This window comes from Cucumis melo, chromosome 12 (genome assembly GCF_025177605.1).
Source record: "Cucumis melo cultivar AY chromosome 12, USDA_Cmelo_AY_1.0, whole genome shotgun sequence".
In the NCBI taxonomy this organism is placed as follows: Eukaryota; Viridiplantae; Streptophyta; class Magnoliopsida; order Cucurbitales; family Cucurbitaceae; genus Cucumis; species Cucumis melo.
Window position 1 is genome coordinate 25,718,657 of NC_066868.1, and position 11,200 is coordinate 25,729,856.

The 11,200-nt window shown below is 34.8% G+C and overlaps 2 protein-coding genes across 6 annotated transcripts; both read right to left on the reverse strand.

Annotated features, from left to right (window-relative positions):
- Positions 1-102: 102 nt before the first annotated feature.
- On the reverse strand, positions 103-1,964 carry LOC103484190 (uncharacterized). Its single transcript, XM_008441156.2, has 2 exons — positions 1,586-1,964; positions 103-786 (listed from the first exon to the last, which is right to left on the reverse strand). The coding sequence occupies exons 1-2, from the start codon at positions 1,674-1,676 to the stop codon at positions 344-346; spliced, it is 534 nt and encodes a 177-aa protein (XP_008439378.1). The 5' UTR covers positions 1,677-1,964; the 3' UTR covers positions 103-343.
- A 1,519-nt stretch (positions 1,965-3,483) lies between these two features.
- Positions 3,484-10,543, reverse strand: LOC103484179 (uncharacterized). 5 transcript variants are annotated; one of them, XM_017044669.2, is made up of 13 exons: positions 10,189-10,538; positions 9,871-10,080; positions 9,665-9,793; positions 9,224-9,418; positions 8,417-8,464; positions 8,207-8,335; positions 7,071-7,195; positions 6,109-6,219; positions 5,494-5,602; positions 5,131-5,249; positions 4,648-4,801; positions 4,013-4,157; positions 3,484-3,887 (listed from the first exon to the last, which is right to left on the reverse strand). In XM_017044669.2, exons 2-13 carry the CDS (start codon positions 9,985-9,987, stop codon positions 3,823-3,825), a joined length of 1,446 nt encoding a protein of 481 aa, XP_016900158.1. In that variant the 5' UTR covers positions 9,988-10,080; positions 10,189-10,538; the 3' UTR covers positions 3,484-3,822. The 5 variants fall into 5 exon arrangements, 4 of the variants coding, with proteins under 4 accessions (XP_016900158.1, XP_050936092.1, XP_050936091.1 ...); XM_051080135.1 differs by having other exon boundaries at positions 9,871-10,109; XM_051080134.1 differs by having other exon boundaries at positions 5,131-5,245; positions 5,490-5,602; positions 9,871-10,540.
- Between the last annotated feature and the right edge of the window lie 657 nt (positions 10,544-11,200).

An 11,200-nucleotide genomic window follows, 5' to 3' on the forward strand; every position in this document is an offset into this window, starting at 1 on the left:
TGATACTTTAGTTGTATCATAGAAAAGTTTACAAAACACAAAAAATAAGCACCTTAACAATATTTCTATCAAAAGTTTACTACACAATTAAGGCCTCACTACTTCTTTTGACATTGACATTTTATATTTTAAACCTCAACAGCAACAGTGTTAGCAGTACAAATCGCTCATAATTTAGCTCATGTTCAAATATAATAATTATACATTCCCCTCCCATTCATCATAGTGACCATAAAAATACAACATGGTTTAAACAGATTTTGAAGACTTGAATGAAAACTCATTGCCAGAGGGGACTGAATTTGTAATGGCTAATGTTTTTTTTCTCAATCATGCCACCAAGTTATAGAACATCTTCTGATGACATAGTCGAAGAAACAATGGATTCTTGCTCTGAATGTAACCCGACATCAGAAGTAGATTGAGAGGCACTAGAACTCGTTAGTTCCTCCATTGTTGTTGAAATTTCTGAAGAATTCTTGAATTTAGAGAATAGGTAAAGAATGGAGTTTTTCATCCTACGCTGTGTTGAACATTCTGATGATTGACAATCCTCGAAAGTTTCAAATGTCAAAGAATCTGAATCAACCGTCATTGTATCTTCTTTAGTTGACTTGGCTAACTCATTAGAATCTTTGGGAAAACTTGTGCATGCTTCTGTGTTCATTGCTTCATTGCTCAATGAACATGAGTCAGAATCAATTTCTCCATCCTCTAAGGCATCCTCCTTGATGGGTGGACTTGAATCGAGTTGGGAACCGAGTTTAAGCTTCATTAAGGTAGTCTCTGAAAGAAGAAACTAAATAAGAACTCGGAAGAATGTTAATACGATTGTTGTTCTAATAAAACTCACCTTAGAACCCAAAATCTAAAATCCTATTAGTCTACACTATTTCATCCCCCCACATCAGGTTCTGGACTGCTATTTTAATTTATCAATGAACAAGTGGGATTTAAAACAACCTGTTCATGGTAACACAATAATTTGGCCCTTAAAAAAAAGCCGAACTAATAATCTCCCCTGGACCTCAGACGCTATAACCCGAACAAACTCTGGCAGAAGTGAACTATGACCCGGAGAATACCAGCTCTCGAATACACAATGCGGCATAACAGATCCAGATTCTTCTAAGTTTTAAACAGTGAAAAGAAAATTAATTCACTTTTTTCTCTTTATCAAATTCAAGAATCATTCTCGACAGTCATCAATGTTCCATTCAAATTATCGCGCCCAATTCCTCGAACTTCTTGGTAACTAAATACATCTAATTATTCCTACTTCTTACCATCCTTAAAACAAGATCTCCAACAATTAACTCTAACCAATTCGTTGGTTTTCAGTCAACTAAGTAGCTAAGAACCCGAAAAACTAAAATAAAGCAAAAGAACAAGGCACTAGAACATACCAATTTTCGTATCCAAATAAAAATTGATTTCCGGAGAGTAAAAAGAAAATCATAACATAAAAATTCCAGCAAGAACTCGAAAGAAAGAAAAAGAAAGTAAAAATCAAGACATCGGCAGATCATAAATCTGAGTCCATAATTAGATTAAAAAGGAAGATTGAATGAGAAAGAGAAGGAACCATAGATGGAGAGACAATCATCTTTAAGAATCTTGGAAGGCGGCCGCTCCAAGGAATCCAGTGAAGAAGAAGATCTGATTCTTCCGAACATCGTCTCAATCAGTAAGCCCTAAGCCTCAGCAGCTTCCTTTGGAAGAAGAAATGAAAATGCAGATTTCGGATTTCAATGGCGCGCTAATGAATATAGAAAAGGCGGGAAGCTTACACCGCACTCTTTTAACTGGTCTTGCTTGGGCCTACTTGGGCTTTATATAATATGGGCCGTTTCTTTTTGGGCTTATGATGACCCGTTTATACAGTAGATCAATTGGGCCGTTTCCTTTTTGATCTTATGTTGACCCATCAATAAGGTTGATTGATTCAAACCGACAATCGATCCGTATCGCTGCAAATATAACAATTATATTCAAATTATTAGCACATATAATAAGATTTAAAAAATTAAAAATATAGAAAATATGTAGTTGATCAAATCTCGAGTTTCCGTCAAGAAATAAAGGACCGAAAGATAGAACTATTATGTTAAGGCGCATAGCAAAACAACTTCCAAGGAGATAGGAACGAGTGAGGTGAGAGAGGCGAAGGGAAGCAACTATAAATGTAAATGTGAAGGAGGGCAAGTGCAAAAAATGTGAAGAGCGGCAGAGGTTTGAATTTGTAAATTCTAAGATTCTGCTTGTGGTTAGCAAATATGTGTTTCTCTCAACCAACCAGACAACAACTTCAATCTTATTATTCCTTATTCAACATTTTTTACGAGTCCGAATTAGGCCACTGTTTCCCTTAGTCTTGAGTTAGGGGTTTTGTTCCGCCTCCTCACAGGGAGACTTTGTTATATTTGTAATTTATTTTAAAATTTTATAATTGAATTACTATTTTTAAAATTAAAAATGGATGTTACACAAAACAAAGTTCAAATTTTACTTTTGTAGAAATATTAATGAAAAATATCATAAAATTTAAATGACAATAGATATTTCCGAAAGTAATTACAAAAACAACAAAAAGAATTATACTATATATTAATAAATAAGCAATATACTTTTGTATGTTAAGTGATATTTTGAAAAATATCGATTCAGTGTCTCATGTTGGTGACACATGTATTAAAATGTGAACATGCCATGGAAATATCAACATGTTATGGAAAATGTTGATATGAAGACGTAATTCCCTTTTAAAATTAGAGAATTTACAGAAATTACCCATATATATGTGTGTGATATCTTTAGAACAATTACTTAATTCTTACAACATGACCCAGGCTCCATTGTGAATAAACCTTTATAATAATATCAGTGGCAATTGGGTAAATATTTACTTGTAAGTAATAGTTTTACATTATTACAATCATTCAAAAGTTCAGCCATTCAATTTTTAAATTTAGAACAAATCCTATAGTAAAACAAATATTGTTGAGATTTAATGAATTTTTTACAAGCTAGCAAGATTGAACCTATAAAAAGTGATTTTACTGTACAGACAAAGTGCTATAAATCTAAAAGCACAAGAACTGCATTATTACAAACTATAAATTTCAAAAGACTAAATTGCTACAATCAAAGTTACGAAACAAAAGCATTTTTCTTTTTTTAAACTATTTTCAAACTTTACATATTAGTACAAGTTTATCATAATATCAGACGTTTCCTCACAAACGTTATGTTGGTAATGTTGGTATTATAACACTGTTATAAATATCTATGCTATATTTTTCTTTTCTTTTTAGCTTCGTTTACTATTAAACACTTGTGCATATACATCTCTTCAGTGAATGGAATAGAATTATTCTAATTCTCTCAAACCTAACCTAAGTGTGGAAGAAAATTCGTTATTAATGGAAACAGATGGAACAGGCTGCCATGGAACATTGAATTGAGGAGAAATAACAAACACAGTTGAACTGCAACTTGAACTAATCATAGATGAGTTTGTGTGAGGAAGAACTTCAGATGAAAAAGAGTGAATCTGTGTACCTCTCAATTTCAGAAAAACATGGATTTCAAGCCATTCTCCTATTACTCATCTCTCAGAAAGGAAAAGGTAGAAAATACCAAACAAAGGCTGTTGCACCTTGAGAAACCTATCATGGAGCTTGTGGCTGTTAAAGAATGACGACGAAGGTGAATTTGAATATTTATTTCAATCGATGTATAAAAAAACTGTTGATGCCTCTGTCACCAATTAGATGCACCCAGATTGATTCATATCTATTGCTGTATCTTGTCACGAACAAATCAGCTTGATCTTGAAAACAATCTCTTTAAGAATCCACGTTTGTGGGTTGTTTTCCTTTTCCTACCTGAAAGAGATCAGAAAGGGGATGAAGAACAATGGCAAAAACGAATAGAGATATAATGATGAGAAGTTCATTCAACAATCATATGAGTCACTATTGATTTAGATTAAAGAGGTCAAGAGGATTACCTTCTAGCCTACCAGAAAGCAACAAAGCTTCTTCTGCAATGGGTCGCCATTGTTCGGAGCACGAGTAATTGATCCCGAGACCAACACTTAATCCTCTAAGGATTTGGATTGTCCGAAGTATGGAAAAGAGTTCCTCTGGAAACGACTACAGCAGCGAAACAGAAAAAGAAAAACAGGACCTTTTAGTTACTGATACAAATGCATATGCCATGCCTCTACAGAGAAGCACTATCAATTGAGAGTGTACATCGGTGAGTTGGTGTCCATTTGAGAAAAACCAATTAGTCGGTTGGTGTCCATTTGGAAAAAACCAACTTGCATGCTCCTTTGCATGGCAGCCAACCGTCTGGCAGTCGGTTTTTATCGGTTCCCCTCCTCTCTCTCTCTCTCTAAAGAGTAACAATTTAGAGAATCTGAAAGAGACGTGGGCTGGACTGGGGTTATTTTGTTTTTAAGAAATGATAATAGATAATAAAACTTATAACGATTAATAAAAAATTTATATAATTATAGTGGTCATGGGCAGTTTATTTAAATTTCTTTGGACCAACCGCCCTCAATTCAGTCGGCTTCGGTTAACCAAAAACCCTGTGTATTTGCGTCCACCCCTACTATCAATTTGCAAAGCTTAATACCTGAACACCAACTTTCTTTATTGAAGAGTCCTCTGCGAAAGGTTGCATCAACACCTTCCCGGGGGGTAACCTTGTATCAAACATTACCTGTGCCAACTTAAATAGTTCTTCTTGTGCATTTTCACAATTGCTTATTGTATCTATCCCAAGCTCCCTGAAGAATCATTAAAGAAAAACAGAATTGGTATGAAGATGATCCATTGCTTAAAGACTGGCAAATTTCAATAAATTCTTCAGTATCAAAATGGAAAGAGAATTTTGTGCACGTTCAAGTAACCTCTTTTAGAAATTCTTTTAAAAAGAACTGGTTAGTTCATCAGTCTTTTCCAAGACTGAGTTTACTAAACCTCCCAATTTTTACCCACGAAAGAAACATTTGGGCAAAAATGAAAATGCAACTTTAAATCTTAAAGCCAACTCTGGCAGGAAGCTTCCTTCCCCAAAAATACAATACAAGCCAGACAGACTATTAATTATTGTTACCTGAAGGTTTCAGCTGTTCTTGAGGCGTCACCATCTGCAATATCCATAACAAGTTTAGCATAGCCAAGCCTCAACTGGTCAGGAAGATCCTTCACTTGCCCGTAATCAAGCAATGCTACCTAATAAAATGGAGTCACAAAGCAGCTTTCAGCTCAATTCATGATTGAATCAGGGATATTGAAAGTCAAGACGTTAAACCTAGCAATCTTAAAGTCACCCCAAGTATCAACTGCTGAAATCCTGATCATCTTCCACGTACCACATTTTTAAGAGTGTGAGAAAGATGACAGCATGACAGGCCACAAAAATGAAAATTTTCGATGAGTTTAAAACTTGTACAGAAAATTCCAGTAGCTGACTTGCCTCTGAGCCTTTACAGATCAATATATTCCCTGGATGCGGATCTGCATGGAAGAAACCACTCTTCAGAATCATTTGCCCATATGCCATCGTCAAACTACTAAGAATTTTCCTGCAATAATAAAATTTTACTGGAGGGTATGAGTACTTCTCATGAGAGAGAAAAAATAAACTACTGGATAAGTGAAGGAAATATGTCCATCGAATAAGGGACGTAATAAGAATATTGAAGTAAATAGTGAGTCAATTGCAGTCAAACAATTATGTAAAACCCCGAAAATCAATGAGATACGCCTTCCGAAAGGCATTGGGAGAAAATATAGAAAATGTTAATTTGAATTCACGGAGAAGTGCCAGAATCTCAAGTCAAGGTTATAAGACAGGAAATAGAGAAGTTATCTCCAATACATTGGGATATAAGTGGATGAATTTTCGCTTCAAGAGATTATTTTAAAATCCATCAAATTGTTACCATTTTGCACTTCAGACCCGAAATTAGGCAATAACTGCAATGGAAACAGTCAACCACAAAGAAATTTTGTAGATAAGACACTATAGCCACGTCGATAAAGAAAAAATCAATTAAAACAAAGAGAAGTTCTCAGTATAAATCCTTACTGCTTTGCTGCTAAAGCAAGTCTGCCACTAGCATCTATGCCTCTCTTTGCCATTTCATCACCAAGATTGAGGATTGGGATTCCATCAATATATTCCATCACCAACACCCTCCTAACCAAACAAAAGACTTGATTACTAAAATCTCCACATAGAGAAGAGCAAACATAGTTCAAAGAGGTAGGAACCACCTAAGCCAATCCAGATAGGAGGAAAATAAGAAGTATGTTGCACTAGTTTGCTTCAATGGCACAGAAGTTCAACGTCATAATAAGTAACAATTAAAAAATTGCCATTGATTGGATAGCATCATTTCACCAGCACTTATAAAACCAACTACAGAACCTCTTGGTTCTAATCTCAATGCTCTACAAATTTATCCAATTCTAAGATGAATCTGTTATTCTGTTTTATTGGAAATTTTCAACAAATAACTAGCCAGACGAAACTTTCAGAGAAATTATCTGTCTTCAGGGTGAAAGCCAACCAAAAGCAACAGAAAAAATGATGGTCTGTCTTTTGACCATATTTATGGTACCCCTGGATTGCATAGGTGTACAAATGCAAGGGTGTGATGGGATATGGAGTCAATATGCTTTTTTAGTTTGATTGAGCCGTCATGTAAGGAGTTATGGGACAGTGTTGTTTGTTAAGAGATACCATTTTGCTTATTTCTTTCATCTAGACATTCTCAGCTGAGAATTAGGGAGAGGTGGGAAGCTTTCAAATTCAGAGTTGCTATGGTTCATAATAAAATTGTGGCTTAGTTCTGAAAATTTATTGAATGATTTTCTAAAAAGAAAAAAATCAATTAGCAAATGAAGATAACTAAATACATAGCTTTTTAGATTAAAAAGAAAAACGGAAAATAATCACAATGGTATTAAGTTGCGTTAAGAGTTTAATTTATTTACCTAAGTCCCATCAAATTAGCCACATCAAGAACTAACATTAGTTGCATGTACCTGGTAACAATATTCTTCATCACTTGTGGCACCAATACTGGGCTCTTTTTGTTGTTGCTATATAGAAAATGCCGGATCCTTTCAATAGCATTGGCCTCCCTCTCAAAATCAAATTCGTAACCAATCTTGAAAAGTTTAAAAGGAAAAGATTTCAAAATGAGAATCCATCATCGTTAGAAAGAGAACAGGCAAAAGTTTGATATAATGAAATGAAGCAATCAAGAGCTTGAAACAATAAATGGAAGTTTCAAGAATACATAACACTCCATACATCATTTTGATTATATTGCGTTCCTCTTAATGAGGATGGAAGAGGGAAAAAGCAAATCATCAATCTCTCATGTGAATGCACTTTTTTCCCCTTTCAAAAATCATTCATCTTCATTTATGTGTTTGTTAGATAAGAAACTGAGAGAAGTATATCCACACAAAAGAACAACCTAAGAGATGTGGGAGAGGAGCCATCACCCAGAAATCTACCAACGGAAAACTTTCAAATCAATAATAATCATGAAAGGAAAAAATTACAAATGTTGTGTGATTTGAACGCTAACAATAAGTAGCATACTACACTTTGAAAAACGAATCAAAAGAATAGAGCTCGTCTTCAAAAATCCCAACATTTCTCTCTTCAAAAGTTCCACAAAAGGGGCTGCATAGCACAACTTTATAACATCCTTCCTTTTCCTTTAAACACAGCAGGTTGAAATAAAAATCAGTCTACAATCTTCTCTATAACCATGAAGGTTATTTATTTATTTAGTATAGGGGTATGAGGATTCAAATCGCAAATCTCTTGGACGCTAATACATCCATATGTCAGTTGACAGTCTAGGATATAAAATATACTATGAATTTTCTGACTCAAAGTTAGCTTTGTTAGCGATCATACTTAAAAAGAGAAATTTCCTAAAGGCATCATAAGATCAAATTGAAATATTCCATCATTGGTTGTGACAAGCAAGGTATAAGATTTACAATAAAGTTGAGAAAGCACTGTCGGAATCTAGATCAAAAGGAAAAGGGAAAAAACAAGTAGCAAAAAGAATAGCACCATTTTGTAACTCCATTTGTTACTCCTTTTTGAAAAAGAAAGAGAGAGAAGAAGAAACAGAACACCATTTTCGAAATTGCACCTGTTTCTCTATTTCCTTAGTTACAGAATATAGATCGAATTTGATATCTGTCTTTTGCATGTACAAGGCAAACGCTTGCAAATTACGGATATCTGTCATCATTAAATCCTCAGTTCCCGGATGTTGCACCTACCACAGATTAATTAGGCTTGAGTAAGAGATTAAGAGACCATAAATAATGAGGATATTATGGGGCTTAACTTTCCATACCTTGACCACAACGTCATCCCTGTCACCCTTTAGCCTAGCTCTGTGAACCTAAATTGAGCACAAAAAATATCTCAAGAATAAACTTTACAAGTCTTTTAGAAACAGCAAATACACAGTCAAATAATCCTTTCAACCACATGGGAGCTATTCCTAAAAGGGATGAATTATTTAAGAAGAGATTTTATAAGCAGAGAAACACAGCAGTCAAAGCCATGTTTCGAAAGGACAATGAATGCTTCAGTTTTCATGTCAAACAAACCAAACTACACGTAATTTTTTTCTTTTTTGGATGTCTAAATATTTCTATTTCTTCGTAGGAGTCCAAGTGATTGGAAAATACAAAGTAATCCAACAGCTGATACGCCAAATTTCCTCCAACAAGTAATAAATCCAACTGCCGAAGACCACCTCATGTTCTATGAATTCAAGTTGTTTACACAACAATTTTTCTTGTACCTACGTGCAATCCCCATAAGTAGTATCCTCTAGAACCTATCACTAAAATGTCCCCAGATAGAGATAGAGCGAAGTAGAGCAAAAACGGTTCTCCACAAAATGGAAAATGAAAACTATTGGCCTCACACAAAATTAGTGAATAAGCGATTGTCTAATAATGAGCAAAAATATATTCCTCTTTCTGCTAAACAAGTGTATTGAACTGATAATTCATTAGATATCCTTTATAAATGTCAACTAAGTAATGTAAGTAAATTACTCCGAGTCCAAGTTGTCTAATCTTTTCATAGCAAGAGTCATGCTTTAATAAACAATCAAATGAATCGGATTTAATAAAATTTAAATAGAGACCTGAGCAATCGAAGCTGAACCAAGAGGGTCCGGATCAAATGTTTCAAAGACATCACCAAGACTTCTGTGCAGTTCCTTCTCCACCACACGTTGAACAACATCAAAAGGCGTTGCTGGTGCTTGATCACACAGTGTAACGAGCCTCTTCACCCATGCAGCTGGGGCCAAATCCGGCTTCCCAATAACTTGAGCAACCTCATTCATAAAATCCAGCTTCAAGTAAGTCAATTGTTCTAGAACTAAAACCATGATTCAAAAAGGAAAAAGAAAGAGAGACAACAATAAAATAAAACAAAAGTAAAGGAGTCGATAAGGATAACAAATCAATTGAAGTACTCCAATTTCCCATTCGATGGAATGAAAGTGGAGAATAATCTATCCTAGATAAGTGATAAGGAAACAACCCATTTCGAGAGAGATAACGATTCGTAGACAGAATACCTTAAGGAAGAAACCACCCATTTCGGAGCACATAGCATATATCTTCTCGGCTGCATGTTCATGCTGATTCTCCCACATTGTCTCCTGTTTCTCCGCATCCTTCTCGAATTTCACCCGTAGTTGAAGCACCTGCAACACCCACAAAGAAAATTAAACCGCCAACTTTCTAAATCCCACGCACTAACACAACAATCATAAACACAAACCTTGTAACCAGTATAGATGTCTGCAACACGAACCCAGAATTGAAAAGAACGTTCCCAAGGTCTGAACTGAGCGGAGAGCTTCTCTTGAACATCTCTAAAATCAAAACGAGGGAACATGGCGAATTTCTAGCTTCAATCCGGAAATGGGTCCTCTCAATTCAATGCTCAGAGCCTTTGATGATACTCAACGTCAAGCGTGGCCATGAATGACTGCTTGGAAGCAAACAAAAAAGAATACCCTGTTGAAAAGCCAAGTGGGTCGATGGCCCATTAAAGGGATAGTATGTATAAAAACTTCAGAAAATGTGGCTGAGAAACCTTGGAAAATCCTCTCACATGCAACAGGGTTTCTTCAGTTGGATTTTGGAGTTCCATTTAAAGAAAAAAAAATTCCCAATTTTTGATCTGAAATGGGAACAAACAGAACCCAATCCTACCGTCACTTCACCTTTAACTTGACGTAGTTTCTTAACGAGCTGAACTTCTCCTTCGCTGTCTTCTTTCGTTTTTGAATTAACGATGAACAACAACAAATCCTCCATGTGAGATTATCCTAGCTCCAAGTTCTCTTCAATCTGCCACTTAAAAACATGAAATGGGATTCACTTATACTACCTAAACCTTGTATTCCCCGTACTAAAATGGCTAACTATTAGCGGCCCTAAACTCATAATATCAATTTAGATAATTTGTAGCCATTTCATTCTGAATATTTCAAAATCACTTAAATCTAAAAAGATTGGTTCAAAATAGCTGTAGCTAAACTTTAGATTTTAATCAATTTAAAGTGCTATTAGTAATTTAGATATATTGTCACTTAGTTTCATTTAAAATCAACTCAACATCACATTTACAAATTTTTTCTCTCCAAAAGCCTATCAAAGTAGCATCACTATTTGATTCAAACGCACTCAGTTTTAGTTATACAACTTCAAAAAGTTAAAGACTACAAGTTGATATTCACCATTTACATTTAAGTTCAATTAATAAATCCCATCAAAATAGCATCACTATTTGATTCAAACGCCCTCATTTCTAGTTATACAACTTCAAAAACTTAAGACTACAAGCTGATATTCACCATTTACTTGATATTCACCATTTACGTTAACATCTTAAAGAACATTATATTTAATGAAAACCAAAGTACATATACATTGATTATAGGATTGTAGGCTTGTCATAAAGTTTTTGCTCGAGACATATAGCTAGTTTGTCAAAGAAAGACCATTCTAGATTTTCTAGATTGAGTCTAAAATGACAAATCTAGAATAGCCTTTTTTTTGACAAAACATAATTGCTATAATTTTACAACAATCGTCTAACAAGA

What these genes read in the sequence shown, in the direction of transcription:
- LOC103484190 (XM_008441156.2), bottom strand. Translation starts at nt 1,676, where the DNA reads ATGTTCGGAAGAATCAGATCTTCTTCTTCACTGGATTCCTTGGAGCGG. An exon ending in TGATTGTCTCTCCATCTATG is followed by an intron (nt 787 to 1,585) that starts GTTCCTTCTCTT and finishes TTCTTCTTTCAG; the next exon opens with AGACTACCTTAATGAAGCTT.
- LOC103484179 (XM_051080134.1), bottom strand. Translation starts at nt 9,987, where the DNA reads ATGTTCCCTCGTTTTGATTTTAGAGATGTTCAAGAGAAGCTCTCCGCT. An exon ending in TAAAGAAAGTTGGTGTTCAG is followed by an intron (nt 4,158 to 4,647) that starts GTATTAAGCTTT and finishes TCGCTGCTGTAG; the next exon opens with TCGTTTCCAGAGGAACTCTT. An exon ending in GCTTTCTGGTAGGCTAGAAG is followed by an intron (nt 3,888 to 4,012) that starts GTAATCCTCTTG and finishes GATCTCTTTCAG; the next exon opens with GTAGGAAAAGGAAAACAACC.